Source organism: Podarcis filfolensis (genome assembly GCF_964270895.1).
Source record: "Podarcis filfolensis genome assembly, chromosome: 12".
In the NCBI taxonomy this organism is placed as follows: Eukaryota; Metazoa; Chordata; class Lepidosauria; order Squamata; family Lacertidae; genus Podarcis; species Podarcis filfolensis.
Window position 1 is genome coordinate 25,973,497 of NC_139614.1, and position 19,823 is coordinate 25,993,319.

General features: G+C 40.2%; 1 protein-coding gene across 7 annotated transcripts in view; it reads right to left on the minus strand.

Annotated features, from left to right (window-relative positions):
* HDAC9 (histone deacetylase 9) overlaps nucleotides 1-19,823 on the minus strand; it is a 466,741-nt gene that overhangs the window by 172,289 nt on the left and 274,629 nt on the right. For 4 of the 7 annotated variants that reach the window (XM_083578505.1, XM_083578499.1, XM_083578500.1 and 1 more), the window contains 4 exons: nucleotides 15,046-15,168; nucleotides 13,675-13,885; nucleotides 12,165-12,382; nucleotides 3,866-4,132 (listed from right to left, as the gene is read on the minus strand). In XM_083578505.1, coding sequence (XP_083434631.1) covers nucleotides 3,866-4,132; nucleotides 12,165-12,382; nucleotides 13,675-13,885; nucleotides 15,046-15,168 — 819 coding nt within the window. Of the gene's footprint in view, nucleotides 1-105; nucleotides 4,133-12,164; nucleotides 12,383-13,674; nucleotides 13,886-15,045; nucleotides 15,169-19,823 lie in introns of those variants that run through there. The other 3 variants (XM_083578503.1, XM_083578502.1, XM_083578504.1) reach the window with 1 other exon arrangement.

Here is a 19,823-nt window from a genome sequence, read left to right on the forward strand (position 1 = left end):
CTGTTCCTTCCACAATAATAAGCAAATATATTTGCCTATATCAAAGAGAAAGCAGTGCCTTAGAGTTATCAAGTTTACACAAAGCCAAGTATGTGAAAGGGAATCTTTTGAGAAAAAAAACTTTATTTGAGAAAGGAATATATAGACTTGTATCAGAAGGCAAAATAGGGAACATACAAACAGAATATATTTACAACACAAAACAAGAGATCACCAAAGGTGTAAATTATAATAAATACAATAAATTTAAAATGTGACAATTAGCAATTAGAAAGATGGTTGCGTAAACCCAGTTTTCCTTTTTCACTGGTTCCAGGTAACTCCTCTCTTTAAAAAAAAAAAAATGAGTGGCATGAAAGTCCACTGGCTATACTGGGGAAACTCTCCTCAATTCTTTATAAAAAATATCTTTACAGTTACACATTTTTGAAATATTTTTGTACAAAAGTTTGCTTATATTCAGGTATCCGCCCAAATAAAATGTATTTTAAAAGATGCTCTATCCTTTGTTGAGTGGGCTAAGATCAGACTGTGAAAAAGAATGTACAAGATGGGAAAATATATTTTCACAAATGTCTACTTTATGGATCTAAATTTCTTACTTTTCTTCAAGAAGAAAGATGATCTCTCTGTTTACATTAAAGCCCTTAAATCTGGAAGTCGGTGTTCATGCATCTTCTAATAAAGCTGATGGAAACATTTTTCGCTGGCCCTCTATTGAAATTAGCATTTTGCTCCTAAACATTGGCATGACATTCTGCACTGCCACCACACACACAAGAAAATGGGCTGCATTCATTTAAGAGCTTGTCTGAACAGTGGATTTCTATATTTCTGCTTGAGCTACGCTGCACATAAGCAGGATTATGGCATAGGGGCCTTTCTTCCTAGACTAATTATCACAGGTACTTTTTAAAATCAGAGGGAAATAGTACCAGCTGAGCAACTTACTCAGCTGGACTCCAGGGAATACAAATGATGGGAAAATGTAACCAGTTCCTAAAATATGACCTGTCTGGACAACTGCGGTCTAAGGCTGGGCAATATCTGATTTTCAACATTGTGATAGATCACCAGTTAAACATTGCAATATACTGATATATCATGATGTCTGAAATAAGGATGGAGCTATGTAGAAGCATTGGCGGGCTTCATGTTTTTTCCAGCATGGTGATTTTTGCCAGCAGCTGCTCTTGTGATTCGCTGCGCCCTGCAAGAGGCAAGGAACAGCTGAGCCAGCAAAGTTAAGAGGGGCTGCAGGAATCGAGAGAAGCATTGGCTGGCTTCATGGTTTCCCCCACATTGTGATTTCTGCCTAGCACACACACACATGATTTGCAATATCATTCCTAGGTCACAATGCAGCTGATATCGCGATATGGACTTCAAACCCGTTTGGGACGATATAGCAATATATCGCCCAGCCCTACCGCTGTGTTGAAGCAATATCTTGAAACAGTCAGAATTGCTTCACACAGCACCACATTCTTACCTTTAGAGTTTTTTCTGTGAAAGTGTGGGGGAGGAATGTACACCACCACATGTGACAAGCACTCGCATGTCTGCTTTGCTGTGTGTATACATGACGGAAAGATGCAATGAGCTACTGCTGTCATAAAATGCACAGGGAGTGGAATAGGTGTATACCATGGGTAGGCAAACTAAGGCCTGGGGGCCAGATCCGGCCCAAATGCCTTCTAAATCTGGCCCACGGACAGTCCGGGAATCAGTGTGTTTTTACATGAGTAGAATGTGTCCTTTTATTTAAAAAGTATCTCTGGGTTATTTGTGGGGCATAGGAATTCGTTCATTTCCCCGACTAAAAAAATATAGTCCCCCCGCCCAACAAGGTCTGAGGGACAGTGGACCAGCCCCCTGATGAAAAAGTTCGCTGACCCCTGGTGTATACACCTGTCACTCAAGATAGTGTGTCTCTTGTTTACACATGTCTTTCTACACTGAAATGATATATTAATAGGAAAATGGTCAAATGTGGCACAAATCATATTTACTGGTGCAGCAAGCTTGAAGGATCTGTTAGCAAGTCTCTTTGTGATACAGAGGTTGCGGGTAGGATAATGTATCTGTAGCATTTTATATGGGATTCTAGAAAATAAAAATGTAAACACCACGTGCTTTTATTAGAACAACTTTTCCATTTGGCAAAACAGCGCTCTCTTTTTGAAAAAGATACTGCACCTTAAAATACCTTAGAAATATAAATATTTTAATAAGGGTGGGGGGGACTGACAAGGATTCCAGGTCAGTTTTGGATTATCCATATTAAAGGGGGCCTTAATACAATGCATCTTTAGCTTAACAAAAGTAAACCTCTACAACAAAGTAAACATATCAAAAGGGAATATAAAGGAAATGTTTCACTGGAAAGCTTCCTTAACAATTTCCCTACTTGCTTTGTTATTTTCTTTGACAATAAATCATTTCATAGAGTGCCCTTTAGAAAACAGAGAATAAAACCCTATCCTCTGCTTCCCTTTGCCCCCTCTTACATTCCACAGTGCATGAATCACTTGGACTTCCTGTTTCTATAAGGCATTTCCTGTCCACCTTCACACAATTACTTTTCTGCAGGAGAACAGCAGGGACCTGACACAGCAATGGCTTAAGTAAACAGCAGCTTTTGCTACATACTGAGCTGTTCTGGTTTTAGAGCATTCAAAAGGACTATGGTCCTTCTGGAGCTGCAACTACCTATAACTGCATGTGTGCCTTAGTAAATAATACTTACAGTATTACTGAAAAGTATTTGCCAACCTGCTCTGTTTTTAGACATCCTTGGACAAATTTCCCAAGAGAATCAGACCTAGACATTCCCCTGTACTTGACACACAGAGTAGCTGGCCAGGGGTCTGGGTAAACCAAGTACACTAAGGCTCAATGGCTTTGACTGGGCACTCTGGGATGAACAGCTGACTTATTTTCCAACTAGGAGAGGAGGGTACTGGGAAAAGTTGGCCCCAAAATGGGTGCTGGAAACACAGATGTGTTCCCCTGCTACTGGTATAAGCATGTAAACCTCCGTGCTAGGCTGTGTGCTATTGTGATACTTAGCTTTTGCTGAATAAATAAATTGGCAATCACCGTCATAATTTGGTTCCTTGCCACCACCATCTCAACACAAATACAGGTATATCATGCATAATGTTGCGCATGAGGAATATCCTCAAAGGAAACAGATGAAGATAGTGATAAAAAGATGGGGCATAAAATTAAGTAGCACAGATAGGGAAAACCAATTTAGTTTTTAAAAGTGCGTTCTATGCCGGTCTTCATTTGCCTTCCAACTCATTTTCTCCAGGTTACATTCTATATACAAAGCTCAGATCACTGGTATTTGGGCTGGTAGTACCAAGGAAGGGGGAAATCCCCTTCTTTTTAACAGTGTTTAGGACTACAGTATGGTACATTATATACAAATTGACAAAAGTATACATTGAGATGTCAAAGAAGTTTAGAAATGGAGCAAAACCAAAAGAGAAGAGAAATTCCGAGGTCTGATCAGCAGTAGCCTGATCAGAAAGTTCACACAACAATGAGTTCCATTTCACTAGAACTAATGTGGTAGAATCCATTGGAGCGAATACCAATTCTACGAATTACCCAAAAGCTCACACGGCAATAAGAGTTTCCCGATCTAACAAGAACCTTCTCGCTATGCTTAAGGTGTGAACATATCTGGTGTTGTTAGATTTGCTGATTGCTAAAAACACGCAATTCAATTGAACCCTGTGGATGGGGGAAGAAAAACACATGTTGTTCACCAAGGATTCAGAAATGCTTATTATAAGAGTATTCAGATAATCACTTTAATTACGAAGCCTGGAGCTAAATCTTTGCCTATTACCTGTTGCACAAAAGCAGCTTTCTCCCCAGATTCCATTTGCTGACTTTGAATATCATCATCACTGTCCCGTGGTTCCTCTTTCACCTTCACAGCACCTAAAGGCTGCCCCAGTCTGTCGTCCGAAGAAATGCTACTGCTGTCATCCCTAATGCTGCTACCAAGAGAGGGTGCTCTTTCTTCCTGCATCAAATGTTCTCCATGAAGCTCTTCCTCGGCTTCTTCAAGGCTGCCGGGCTGTTTTAACTGTTCAATAGATTTAGAAAGTATCTGAAACAAAGAAAGAGGATTGGGTGGGGGCAGAAAAAAGAAATAAAAGATGAAATAGCTCTGATTCTTTATAGAGGCTCAAAATGTAGATATCAGAGAACTTCAACGCGCGATTAGTGGAAGTCACAGTGAACTGAAGGATTGCAAAAACAACAACTCTGAATGGTGTTATGAAGACTGTGTATGTTATGTACTGAGTTGAATAGGTTCCAAACTGCAGCAGTCTGATTGGTCCTGGAACAATAGGCTCCAAAATGAAGCAGTCTGATTGGTCCTAGAACAATAGGATTCAGAATGCAGCAGTCTGATTGGTCCTAGAACAATGCAGCAGTATGATTGGTCGGCAGGAGCCACCCAATCCAGCTCCAGATAGAAGTGAATCCACAACCTGATTGGCCTACAGGAGAATTCTGGAATTAGCCAATCACGTGCAGCCCATTGTGTAAATAATGTATATAAAGCAGATACTTTGAGGGGACTTCCATTCCCTCATCACCACTATGAGCTGAATAAAGAGCATGAAATCCACTCTCGACTCTGAGTATATTTCAGTGTACATTACAAAATTTGTATGCCAAAGAGGTGGTGGGGCAGAAAGACCACAGTCTAACCACCCCCAGTTGTCTCCACTTCAGGAAAGATCAACAGGCAGGCACAGACTACCTCAGAGGCAGCTCCAGGTAAGCTATCCACTTCTCTATGTGGTCATCTACCACCAACTGACATGCTAGAAGGGACACTGGAGAAGACCACCTCAGAACCTCCTGTAGCTGAACTATCCTCCCCACCCATAAAGAACAGCATCAGAGCCTTTTACCACCAACTGCACTATGGGTATTACCAGTATCTGTGTAAATTGATTTATACATTAACGAATTGTGGCTACCTTGAAATGGAGAACACATTGGTCAGAGTTTAAATCAGTGGGCTGGATCGATCAATTAACCCTGTTGGATGCTGTCCATATCACCAATTATATTAATTACTTTCTTAGGTTCAACTATCACTCAAAATACGTTATCTTCGTTGACATACTTACTGGTAATAGATATTTCTGCAGCTAATGATGCAAAACAGGGGATGGAGACAACATCCCCTCATTCTATAGCACACAAGCACTCTCCGGTTGCAATCAAAATGGGTAAAGATGACCAAGTATGCAAAGATACCAGCCACTTATATTCAGAATGGGCAAGAGATACTGGCATTGGAAACATCTGTTGCTGAGCCACCAGGAGCGGCTGACTGCTGAATGGGGCTAGCAGAAAAGTACAGGCTGAAACATCTGTGTGACAGATAATCATCTACAGCTATATGAGTCACTGATGCTGGGCCATCTGTAAAACATTCCATATGCCAGTTCCTCGGCATCAGGTGGGTTAGCCTTAAAGAGAATCTGAGAGAGAATGAGATCCAGACTGCCGCCCAGTTAGGAAACATATTTATTCCCTCACTGTACTCCTTCTGCATGCTTTCAAGTTCAAAGTGGGGATATCTTTCTCTTTTGTGATGCATTATAGCACCATTCCTGCAGACCTGATAAGGCAGATGTTGCAACCCTCGTGTGACATATGGGGTAGTTCATGGAAAGAGCACCCTTGGAGCAACTTTACCATTAATATATTAAACGAATTCCAAGGCTTTTTTGTAAAGTTGTAGAAAAGTAAATGTATGCATACAGGTGCACTGATGTAACTTTTTTAAAAACATCAACAAGCATGAATGTCCCTGTTTCACAAATGTGACAGCAACATTTTTCCAAGATCATACGGCTGTGAGTCAGTGTGCTGAAATTCAGGCGAGGATCCGGTTAAAGTATCCTAAGTTTAAATTTTAAGACAGCCTTTGAGCTTCCCCAATTGTAACTGAGCACTTCCTTCCCAAGCAGTTGCCACAGATCAACTCCAGATCAGAATGTCAAGGGGAGAGACACACATGGTTTAGATGGGGGCAGGGGGGAATCTGAAAACCAACCCTGTTTTCACAGGAGTGAGGCTTGGAACTAGGGATGCATTTATTTGTCTCCTAGCAGCTGTGAAGAACTGTGAACCTGTCCGCTTCAAAGCCAGCACAAAGGAGAAAGCTGGAGAGATCTATCAGAGCTAGGGTTGCATTTGAACAGAGGCACACAAAAGCACTGGGGTGAAACAGCATGAAATTGTTTGTGGCCTAGCAAGTGGGAAGTCAAGTTTGGACAGGGAAGAGGAATTGGGCTTGGGGGACCTGGAGTAGCCAGAACAAGGCTGCAGTGTAGCAAGAGAAGGCTAGATGCCTCGGCACAGAGGTGTAAAAAGAGCAAGAGGGATGATTTCTGTGCTTGGTTAAAGTACTGTTATTGGCACAATATTTATTTATTACACTTATACACCAGCTTTATCTTCCAAGTAGCTCAAGGTGATGTACATGGTTTTTCTCCTCCTCACTTTATCCCCACAACAACCCTGTGAGGTTAGGTTAGGCTAAGAGATGTTGTCTGGACCAAGATCACCCAGGGATCTTCATGGCTGATTTGAAACCTGTTATGGTAACTTTGGCTGCATGAAGCCCACAGAATTCTAACACTCAACATGAAAGGTAATCTACCCTCATATTTTGGTGGAAATAGGACCCTTAACTGGTATTCGAAGGAGGCAATCATTAAGATGTACTGTTTTATTTATATATATAATCTAAAATATATGAAGTGCTGCACAAAACAAAACAAACAGATCTAGAAAGACAGTACTGTACTTTAATAATCACCATTCAGCCACGTTTGGGCTAACTGTACCAAGTGCAGTTCTCAAAAGCAGTACAGTGGTACCTCAGGTGAAGTACTTAATTCGTTCCGGAGGTCCGTTCTTAACCTGAAACTGTTCTTAACCTGAAGCACCACTTTAGCTAATGGGGCCTCCTGCTGCCGCCGTGCCGCCAGAGCAATTTCTGTTCTCATCCTGAAGCAAAGTTCTTAACCCGAGTTACTATTTCTGGGTTAGCGGAGTCTGTAACCTGAAGCGTATGTAACCTGAAGCGTATGTAACCCGAGGTACCACTGTATTGGCAATTGATCCAAACCGAGAAAGTTACTTTGTGGAACAGCTTCCAGCAAATGGAACCTGGACCATTTCGTTTCTTTTGTTTGCAGGAAATTAAACCGTCAGGAACACGTATAAGCCAAAGTAAACAGCAGCAGCACCAGAGGAAGCGTTTTGAGAAATTAGTCTAACGAAGAAAGGACTTCAAAAGGCAGCTGTACCTGGTTCACTCCACATGAAAATATGGTAAGTAAATAACCTAGCCGCAGAACACAAGCCATATAAATATATTATATATTTTGCTTACAGCAAGTCTTTTCATGTATTCTTCCCCAAGTGTAAGCTTTCATAAAATCCATAATTTCCTGAAACCCTTTCAATGAAATTGCTGCACAGACATTCAAAGAACAAAGTGCCCTGAGTGTACCTACGAACAGGAGCAGCAGCATAAAGGACTGTGCAGAGATGAGCTGCCCTGTGTGCTGTCTGCAAACTAATCCAAAAAGCATGACACAAATGCCTAAGGGGCATCATTTATACTAGTCAGTTGAGCTAAAACCAATATTATGCACAAATCTGTCCACGCACCTAACCACTTGTGGCAGTAAGCAGAGGCTTGCATATCCAACGAAAACATACCGTCCCACTCCCATTCAACTTCAAACCTTTGAGAGAAAATATCTCTACTAATTGAAAATTAATGCTTTTCGTAAGCATCCATAGCAAACAAACAAAGAAAGGATAAAATATTCAAGGTTTCCTAGTTGTGACCTGTTTCTAAGTTCTGGCAATTTTTTATCCTAAGACCAGTACAAGCTGGAGTAACCATTAACCATTTTATTTTTACAATTTATTGATGTGGCTGGGGTTGTAGTTGAGCAGCACTTGGAGAAGGGAAAGTAAGCAGATTGCATCATTAGCCCACCTTAGGAAAGCCTAGACACCTCAAGCTGAGACTTTTTTCTCTGTAGTGTGAGAATGATAAACTCATTCTACCTTACAGGTCTGTTTTTTTGTAATGATTACTAAAATGATTTCGGGGAAACACATCAAGCACTTAAGGAAAACCACTTTTCAAAATATTTAGGATATTTATTAAAGCGTACAGTAATTGCAAATCTGAGTGTGTATTCATCACGCGATACAATGTGATCACAGGGTTCATAATATGATGCAGTAAGTTTGGATACAGTTCTGAAGACACTCTCTATTAATTGCTTTCCAGGGCTCGTGAAAATATCCGCTATCTTGCTTTCCCTGCAGTTCTAATGTTTTTAGATGCATGCCAATAACCCGGTGCCAATGGTGCGAGTAGAAATTGCATCTTTTAAGTTATTTGCAAAGACAGGAACAGGAGTCAAAACAGTAAGAGTTCTGTTGTAGAGCCAGTCTTTTGGTACCTATGACAATTAGTTTAACTGGAGCTGCCAGACATACTATCCCGTTTATTGGGCAGAATGGAGTTCTAAAAATTGTGATCAAAGGACTCTACGAGGAAACAAGCTGTCATCTAGACAGAAGTATATTAAATCTGGCAACAGCAAAGACTATCTTTAAAAGGGAAAGCCCAGTTCAGGTTTCCACATGTTCATTTTTCAAAAGCAAGGGCAAGACTCTTCACTGACTTCTGGATGAGATGTCAAAATTTGCATTTCAGCTAAAATGTTTTGAGAAGGTCAGTGTATTGCATCCCTTAGGTATAAACTTCAGACTCTAATGAAGAGGTATACTGTTTCCCACTTCAAACACATGGTCTCTGACAAATGACAGAAGAAACCATGGGGGATCTTCTCCTGCTATAAGGAAGTAAGGCAAACTTTTTATTCCAGGTGATTGTTTTATTCTTTTTATAGCAGAAACAATTCGGGGGGGGGGGGAGCTTTACCTTTGGCCTGTGTTAGCTTTTGCTAGTTATCACCCCAGTCACCGCGCTGGCTTATAGCTGGGATTTATTAACTTTATCAAAGAAAAGAACTCGATTGATTCCTGCAACTCTGCAAGGCTAAACACTCCAAAGGTCTTCTTATAGATCAGAGCTTGTGCTAACGCAGAGGTGATCTGTAAAACTGTAAAAGACTTCCAAAGTCTTTACATGGCATTGCAATTATGCTAAACATGAGTAAAAACTACTCATGGCACAAACAAGGACTTTTCATTCTTACCCATGGGGTAATTTGTTTTCCAAAGCATCTTGTTGTTGCTGTCATTATTATTCACTTTACAGATTGGCATCGAGGAACAAGTCACAATCTGTCACAGTGTGAAACAATTCATGCAGATGCTGGATCATCCTTAATGTTTAAGTGGTTTTCCTGATGTTGCTAAAATGTGTTGATCCAGGTGGGCATCTCTTCATACAGTATCACATGGCAACTTTTCAGACCGGGAGTTTTCCCAGTCCCACTGTTACCTCCGTCAAGTGTTCCCCAAACAAAGTAAGGTGGGTAGCAACCAAGGAAGAGGCCTTCTTGGTGGTGGCATCCTGCTTGTGTAATTTCCTCCAAAAGAAAATCACTCAGCGCAATATTATTATTTTTGCAATCAGCAAGGAGGTTTTCATTTCCCTGAGCTATGAATATACTGTTATTTCAATTGTTTCCATTTATTATGATTGTGTGGTAAATTCATCCATGACCACTGGTCCTGCTAGCTGGGGATGATGGGAGTTGTAGTCTACCAACATCTGGTGACCCAAGGTTGAGAAAGGCTGTTCTGGAGCAACCAACTTTTTACATTGAATGGGATAACTCAATAGAAATAATGTGTATACTGCAGCATAGCTGGTTGCTGAAATTACAGTATTGTTTGGTTTTTAAAGAACTATATTCGTTTCAAGTGAGAAAAAAATTATCTCCCCACACCATTTGCAGTCAAAATGACATCTGGACCTATTTCAGTTCGTGATAGATGTAAGGTTGGTGCCTGACATGTGAAAGGCCTTAGTTGTATCTTTTGGTGCATATGAAAAACCTATTTATTTAGCAAAACAATGTTAATACCTAGTGAAACGTTACACTTTTTTCTGCTGGAGTTTGTTATATTTATGATTTTAATGTATCATACAAACTGCCCTGGAATTTGATAATGAATGGTGGTATACAACAATTTTTAATAAAAAAAATAAGTTTGTTAAAAGCTGAAAATGAATACAGATCTATCTTATTTATTAACATTTATATTCAATTTTTTCAGTCCAAAGTAGAATCTTCAAAGTAGCTTTTAAGGATCCAGGCATATAACACAACCCTGCACAACTTGTGACCCATCAAACCAAATTTGCACCATGCTATGTATGGCAGCCCACCGGGGGCATTACTAATCTGCCTGGCCTGAGTTGCAAAAATCAAGGGATGTTGTGTAGCACTTGACAGACCATAATGCATACCTGGTGGATTATGTTTGGCTTATTAGTGGGTCTGTAAAACAAACAACCCTGTGCAAAAAAGCTCAGGGAAAAATGCAAGATGAAATGGTGGTTTAATTCTTTCTGAGAGAGAAAAAACCTAGAAGGTAGCTAATCGCTATTTATTTTGGACACCCTTGGGAAAAAAATCACAGAGCTTCTGTCTTTCAATCAGTAATAAAAGCTTGCTTTTGTTCAGACAATTGCAGGAAGGTGAAATATTTTGAAAACCAAGATGTACCTATGGCATCTTGATTAAACATATGGAACACATAGTAAATGAAAAGCCAAGTGGAGTCCAAGTTGAGTAATCAAAACACCCAAGTTGAGAGGGGTTAACATGCAAGGATCAGCTCTGAACTTTGAAGTTCTCTAGTTTTCATTTTTCCTAATTAAGATGAGATTTAATAATCAAACCACTGTACAAACTATGTACTTAAACTCAAGGTTGTGTTTTTAATTTGGTTGGGAATTCTTAAGAGATTCCAAGAAATCAGCACCCATTGGGGGAAGTGTTCCTTAGCAAGATTGGTGCCCCTATACTTTTTATTTTTCATTATGTTTCCTTTCATGTGATTGCCTATCACATCCACTGCCATAATGAAGAGATTCTGTGTCAAAGCCCTAGAAATTTCTTAAATAATAATAGCAGAGGTTGAAATCACTAAGGAGATATATAAAATACCTGACAGAATAGTCTGTCACCACAGTAAACTATGACATAGGCCAACTAAACATTGGCAGTTATATACATTCTTAGTCCCAGCTAATGTTTATCGTTGGTTTGTCTCTACATAAAAATTTACTTCCAAAATTTGAGAACAAGATCTTATGCGACTAATTTGAAGCTGTTTGGTAGGAAATATTGAAAATTAAAATGGCTATTGTTTATGTGTGTGTTTTTAGTAAGATGAGATATGGCTTATATCTTAATAAGATGAGAGGTGAATGATCTTTCTGTCCATGCATGCATTCTCGTTCCTCTCAGCATGCTTGAATGCCACTAGAAGTCTTTAATTAAACAAAGTTTCCCATTTTCTGGTTCGGATGAAACAATAAACTATATTTCATTGACAACCTCTACACTGCATTCATGCAGGCAGTGGGAAAGCAGCAAAAAGGGTTTGTGTTTGGAGGTAATAGTCTTCATGTCTCAGTTTACTAAACTGTGATCCTCAAAACTGACCTATAACCTTGAAAGCAAAAGCAGTTAGCTCTGCTCGGTCAGTTTGCAGTGAAAGCTTCATAATTTTATCTGTGATAACGGAATGAAAAGTTCAAATGTGAATGAACAATGGCTGTTTAGAAGTCTTGGTAACTTGAGCAATTTACCAAAAGCCTAACGTTTACAAAGAGGTCATTAAAAGGAACAATCTGGGTATACAAAACAATACTTATTTCAATGACATAATGAAAAATAGCATGTACTTGCAGTTTGATGCAAGAGACCTTCTCTGGGAGTTGGTTTGGCAAACATTTTTTTATCAAACCACTTTTAATATAAGCAAACCTTACTGTAAACTGGCATACAGGGCTTTCCCGTTTTCTTCAATGGCATGTACACTATACAAGTACCGTATTCATTGTGTGTTAGGGTTTTGAATGGCATACTTACTTTGTTCATGTGGATCTGTTGCTGATACTGTTTTTGCTTCTCCAGAAATTGCTGATGCTGTTGCTGAATAACAAGTTGTGCCAAGGTGCTCTGAGGAAGCGGAGCGGATTGGGTCCGATTTAGTGGCCTGTGTCTAGGTAACTTATGTGCAACTCTTAAGCCAGGTGAGACTCTTTCTTTTGTTGCCAGTGGAGACTGAGGATGAAGAGGCACCCCTCCTACAAGCCAACAACATTCCAATATTCAAATATGCCCATCAGTAACATTGAGGAGTCTTCTTAAGATGCTCCATTGAAAACCAAACCAAACATGAAGGAACATGTGGACTGGAGAAGCTTAGGAACTCAAGTGTGGGAGCCCTTGAATTATCACACTATAAGGAATGCTCTTCCATATGTCTTTTTTTAAAACAATGACAACAACAATCACAAATAAGAGTAATAACTAATGAAGTGACAGCCATACTTACATATTCTTAATCCATCCCCCTAATATATATATTTTTAATCAGCAGATACAAACTAATGGGCTTTGTAAATCATGGGGCCAGAAAATAAAAGAGCAGAACAGCTTTGACTTGAAAGCAGAATCACAATGGACAATTTTTTTTTTCTCCTTAGGGGACTTGGCAGTGAGGAAACAGTGGATGAACCAATAGCTAAGGAGGATCGGAGCACATGCAGAAGTGGAGGTGTGCGTAGGGTCCCTTACACAATACCATTGCTATGGGAGAGGGGTTAGCTAAATTTTTTTGCCCCGGGTGAAGTTTCCAGAGGGGCGCCGTTGAGGCTTCCAGCCTGTGTGTGTAGGCAAATGTGCGTGGGTGGGTGTGCCAAATTGGTTCTTTGACCCAGGTGAAATAAAACCTAGTTTCGCCCCTGCCTTACACCCTTGGCAAGCAGCTGTATCAGCATGCACACACACATCAGGAAAAAATCACCGCAATATTACTATGTTTTATGTGACCCAAGTACTCGAAGTGTCTGAGGGGAGGGTGAGGTGAGGCAGAAGCGCGAAAAATATATATGCACGCCTTTGTACCATGATGTGAAAAGGATGGGAAGCTTCTCCCATATTTGATCTTGCCAGGATAGCGGCGGTGTGTTGCCACACACGTATGCGTAATATTAGGGCTGATATATGTCTGGGATTTGTCCGTTGGAAATAGCGTTTGGGCGGAATTCCTAAAATCACTAAAACGTCTGGGGAAACCCGGACGTATGGCAACCCACACGTGATTTTTGTGCGCCCTGCTTTGACAGGGCTGGTTTTACAAACCTCTATATATGCCTTTGTGCAGAAGATTCAATCCCTGGCATTTCCAGTTAAAGGGACCAAGTAACCAGACCTTTGGCTGAGACCCTGAAAGGCTGCTGTGGGTCAGATTTGACAAATTGGACTAGATGGACAAGTAGTCTGGCTTTGGTCTAAAGGAGCTCCTTATATTCCTTTATAACATGTTCATTCTCAAAAAGGAAGAATCTGCCCAGAAATAGTCACTGCTAATTACCTGGAGCCAGGAGTTTCTGCTGCCTCATTTGTTCCTTCAGTAATAAATGCTGGAGGAGAGCTTGGTGGCTACTGTTAGGCTTTCCTTCTAGGACAATTGGCTGAGGGGCAGAAGGTGAAGAGATGCTTCCTCTGTACTGTCCTGGCAAAACTACTCCTTGCCTGATTGTCTGGGTCTCACACTTCTGTTTTTCTTTGAATGGCGCTGATGCCTGTATCAATGAAAATGATAGTTAAACAAACAAAAAAAGTCCAGAGAATAAAGGCTGATGAACCAGTATCAAATTAGTTGAGAGTAACTCACTATTTCCACAGCACAAACTAAGGTTGGAGGTCAGTTGAGACCCTGGTCTCCAGGAAACATTTAAGAAGTGATGTGCCTATGAGGCAGGGCATGATTTGGAATGATTTGGGTAAGGGTTGCTTAACCCTCCTTGCAAGCTGCCATTTCTCTTTTGTGTTCTTCTCTTATAACAGCCACTTATCTTCCAGGTGGACAACCATGTCTGAAAAGCTCAGCTTAGAGAAAAGCAGTGGGAGGAGAAACATGAAGGAGAACAGGGAGACCTGTTGGTCTGTTGTGTCCTTGAGGATTTAGTTTGGAGTATAACATGGAAGTAGCCAACATGGTTGCTCCCAGATGTTGTTGGGCTAAAACTCCCATCATCCTTGCCCATTGGTCTTGCTGGCTGGACTTAATGGGAGCTGGAATCCAACCGCATCATGTTGAATATTCCAGGTGTGACAGAATGAAAACTTTGTATGGATTTTTAAAGAATGCATGAATAGCCCACACTTAAATGACACACTTTTAATGTAAAATATACATTTATCGATTTATGAATTTGCTATTTCTAGTGTGTGTGTGTGTGTGTGTGTGTGTGTGTGTGTGTAATTGGTGGTATAAATAAATGTATAATCCAACTGGAAGTTGCATTCCAATCCGTAAGCAAGTTCGGAAGCATCAGGTTGAGTTGGTCTGCTGAGAAAAAATTGAACTTCTCTATCCCTACTCACCACAGTGAGGAATACTTTCAGCAGACTATCTGTGTGTCTGCCCAGTCTGCTGTCTAACTCTTGATGGATCCCTGTTCTTTCTTATGCTTCTTTGTCTTTAAACTGGACTTGGACCAGACAGTCCTTCAAGCAGAAGACTGACCTCTCACAGCCCTTCAAAAAGAGGGTTGCCATCACTAAAGACAAAGGACCTCCCTATCTGGTACAAAATTTAACAGTAGCATTGCCTAGAACCAGTCCAACACTGTCTTGAAATAACATCCTGAGAGAATGTTATACAATCTAAAAGAACTGATATACCTTGAGTGATCCATAGCCAAAGCCAATGAAAATACCCCCTAAATCGATTACTTACACTGAGTTGTGGTTGCACGGCTGGAAGTCCCAAAGTGATGTTGGGCAAAGAAGGGGATGTGTAGAGACTCAAAAGGTTCATTGATTCTTCACTGATGCAAATGCGTTGTGGTGGAACCAAATGCTGTGGGGTGGGGTTAAAAAGAAAAAAGGTCACATGTTGACTAGCCAAGTTTATTTCCACAATTGTGCCATGGAAGCAAAAGGAAAGTATTTCTCCTTTGTGTTAGTCACGTATCCTTTATAGTCATGCATCGTCAACTAACGTATCCTGCTAAAGCGCTAAAGTAGAGGAAATTGCCCAAGTTAGTGACTATTGTCACCTGCTCTTGGAGCAAGTGCCATAGTTGTGAATCTTTCAGCTTCACTGGGTGTCTGTGGATTCTAGTGAGGTTTTTGCATTGGCCCTGCCCACTACTACCACGTGGCCCCCAGAAGATTAGCCACAAATGAGAATAGCCCCTGAGCTTAAAAAGTACCCTTTCCCTCTGCTTTAAAGTTACTGCAGGCCTCCAGGAATCATACAAATGGCACTCCAGTTTCTCCAGTACTCTGAACGTTTCACTTATTTCAGAGGCTGCTAAGAACTAGAAAATTAACCTTTTCGTATTAAAAATGTCTTTCACTGTTTATTAACCATTTAATAAAATGTACGGGTATGTGTGGCATTGTGAGAGATCATATCCTTGCATTGATAGTAGTTTAAAAAGAACAGCAGGTTCACTTTTAGCCTTTTCTTCTCTGATGTTCACATTCTTCAACATGTGGTCTGCTATCGTTACTTAAATTACCTCTCTTTTTTCTTGTTGTTTAACTCCTGCCTCCCTCCCAGACCCTTTGCACAATAAGAGCTACAAAAGGTCTTATTAGACTTTGGAACTCTGGCATGATATAGTCCTCAAGGGAACAACATCCTTGAAAAAGAATACCCTCTGTAACAGTATGACACAGTGACTGCTTTCTTCCCAAACAAAAAGCATATGGGACTCCAATAATAGACCACCTCCACGAGGGATCCTGTGCACCGAGGCTTTGACCAAAATAAATATAATAACTTGTCAAGCATGTTGTGGGGAGCTGTAGATTTTCCTCTGGACAAACCTGGGATATCAATTAACGTTGGAAAATGCCTTGGGTTAATACAATGCAACCTCAGACTGTCACTAAAGAGCTGGGCAGCGTGAAAACACAGGATGTTATTCCAAAACATAACCTTCCCCATACAGTTTGTTTGGAGACTAAACCTATCGCTGACATAATAACAGAATAGTCTATATATGTCATTCCTTTCCTGCCCCAGCATTGTAGTAAACTGAATGAGAATCACGCAAAAATAAAGATTTGATATTTTTGTTACACAAAGAGCTGCTTTTTACATTTTCCTGATGTCCTGTTAACCTGGAATTGCCCTGAAAGCATCCAACAACATTAAATGTTTTCAATCATGTTTGTGCGATTTTATTTTTTTGTAAAAGAAGAAGCCTACTGTGAGATACTAGTTAAGGGCTTTGTACGGATGGTGAAAACTTCCAAGCTCTATTACAACATCTACATATACTTGTTGCTTTGGAGTTGACCTTGTGGAGAAACAAGGATGAATTAACATTGTAAAAATGGTGGTATATAGGGATAGGCAGATCTATCAATTTCATTTTCTCTCATTTTTCTAGTCTTAAGTTCTCCAGGTTTCCCCGTAAATTTATTTATTTATATTTTTTTAAGTCTCCATGAAAATTAATAAGCATCTTAGTGTGAATTTATCCTAAAATGCATATTTTTGCACACATTTTGGAAGTTATTTCCACCATTATATGCATCTGTATGCACATTTTACCCTAGCATATGTAAATTTTTGAACATACGGTATTACTTGGCTGGAGAACTGCATTGCAAAATCTGGATATGTGCGGCTTTCAAATGATGGCTGTTTCAGTTTCTTACTGTTTCGAAAGATGGAATTCTAGATGCTCACCTTTAAATGCAAGCTGAATCCATTTCTGCCCCACCCCAAGTGACAAATTCTTCTCTTATGCGTTAGAACATTGTTCACCTCCAAATTTTAGGCATACAGAATATGTAACATCTTTGTAATGCTAACAGTGCTAACAATGAGCAACTGAATATTAAAAGGCGCTTAAACTTATGTTTTAAAATGTGCTTATATTTTACTTGAATATTTACAAACATGTGTTTTTGTTAACACTTATTTAGTTATTATTTATTTGTAAATATATTTATATACTGCCAAATCATAAAAATATATCAAAGTGGTCAATAAACCATTGAGGAGGAATGAATAATTTTTTCATTGGCATTTGTTTAATTTCAGCCTGGTTCTTTCCCAATGCTCTTTCTTGTGCTCCTACACTGTCTTAATAGGATCGAGGCTTCCCACAGAAATACTCTTGTTGGTTTTGCCCAAGGACTGGTTCATCGGGAGATGCAATCTTCTCCAAACTGCAACCCCTGGAGAGACTTCCTTGCTGCAATGCACAGTATTACTGATGTTGGAGCAGTTGCATTGTCAGTAAGGAATTCATTTTCTTTAAAAGTAAGGAAGCTAGGATTTAAATATAAGAAAGTAATGAAGTGAATTCTTCAAAGTATGGTGCCTTGGGTTCCACAATGGAAGAACAGTGGGATATGTACCGTATGTCCAGAAATTAAATCAATTTAGGGTGTGCAATAAATGACAGCAGAGAAGATGCTCCAGTGAATCTTCATGCATCTGTAGACATCTATGTCTAACGCAATTGCTTCTGTTTGTATCCTGACATTCTAGTCTAGTCTTACATAAAACATAAACCCAAATTTGAAAGTATTGGGAACACAGAATCATATGGGTGAAAGTTATCCAAAACCAAGAGTAGAGGAAGCTTCTCCATTGCAGACAGATTTCCTTCAAGAAGTAGAGCATCCCATCCTTACATTTTCAATTAATCTCCATAACACTCTCCCCATCTGCTGCTACTGTTCCTCTGAGCAGACTGTCTTTCCAGTTAGTGTAGTGTGCCACATTGTTTAGGGTTCTTCACATGAACATGAGTTGGGCTGGATCGTGAGGTGGGGAGGACTCAATAGCATGGTGGGGTTTTTTATTATTATAAATAAACTATTTAAACCTATTGTTAGAAATGTTTCTTCTGTGTCTGATGAAGAATTGATTTGATAGCTAACCTTTGTGAGCCAGCAGCCAGCAGCCAACGTACAACTTGAACATTCTTCATTGTTTGGTTACTCTTAAATAATCAGAAGAGCCCCAGCTCAAATCAATCATACTGTCCCTTGGAAAAGTGTTTCAGCCCACAGGACCACAACACTAACCATCAAGTAACGAGATAGTGGGAATGGTACATCTCAGATGCAGGGTTACCACAACAATTTCAAATGTGGTTGTGGGTAAAGAAACTGGGGACATGAGAGCACCAAAACTATTGCCACTATCATGTGCTGTCTGCTATCCTCACACACATTCGCCCTATTTCCATCTCACTGAAATGGCACTGAAGCCGATAACATCACCTGAGAGTTTCTCAGTAATAAATTATTGTTTGAGAACTGAAGTGTCTATGGTTAAAAATGCTGAGAAGTATGCTAACTATGCTGTTAACATCACTGGACTACTTTTCAAGTCATTTAGTGCAGTTTGATCTTATTTCTAGCACAACAAACTGCTGCTGCTACTGAGCTACATGGGCTGGCTGCTTTTTTAGCTATTACTCATGGCAATGTATAGCTTTGAAACAACCAAGCATGAAAATGACACTTAAAAAACAGTACTGTGTAATACAAAGCAATGGTAAAGGAGGAGTTGTTTTGTAAGTGTCCTATGACAGCATCATTTTTAGAAGCCTATTCTAAGCCCATCATATATAGGATTTTAACAGGTTACTTAAAACTTGTGCAGGGCTGGCCAATGTGATACCCTCCAGATGCTGTTGGGAGTCCAACTCGCATGAACCCCAGCTAGCACTATAGTCAATGCTCAGGGATGCTGGAAACTGTACTCCAGCAACATTTGGGGGGGGGGGCAGCATGTTGACTCCTCCTGGTCTAGTGAGAACGCTGATGAGGGAGTTCCCTAATTCTGACAGCATTGTGGGAAAGCCCTACTCCAGATGCAGCCACTGTGGTACCCTCCAGATGTTGTGGATTATAACTATCACCCCTGAGCATTGACCAGGCTGATTGAAGATGATGGGAGTTGTTGTCCAGAACATCTGGAGATCACTATGTTGGCTACCCTTGCTATACTCCCTTCTTCTGCTCAAAATGCTAGATCGCTGAGCAGAGTTTCCCCTGAAGACCTTAGTGTCTAAGATGGTTCATATGACACCGTAGCATTATTTTATAGCCTGATGCAAACTTAGTGAGCTGACAACATCGAAGTATGGATTAGCCACCCTGTTTTGAAACTCTACACAGTCTGAACTTCCTGGAATCCTGCACAGAGGATTATGAGTCAAACCCCCACATGTTTGCTATCAATGTAGTCTTTTAGGGAACGGGGTTGTTCTGGGCCAAAGAAAAGCTACTTATCAGTGTGAAGAGGTCACACGCCTGCCCCTTGGATCAGAGTTCACACACACAATTAATTCATTATTAGGGAAAGTCACTGTTGGAGATTGAACTGGGCTTTTCAGTCTTCAGGGGTTACTGTCCTGGCAGTGACCTGAAGAAATTATCCCATTAGCCTTATATTTGACAAATTACTTTCCCTTATGTTCTTTTTTTAAAATCAGAAGATCCACACATAGTTTCCATGCAATTAATAGGATT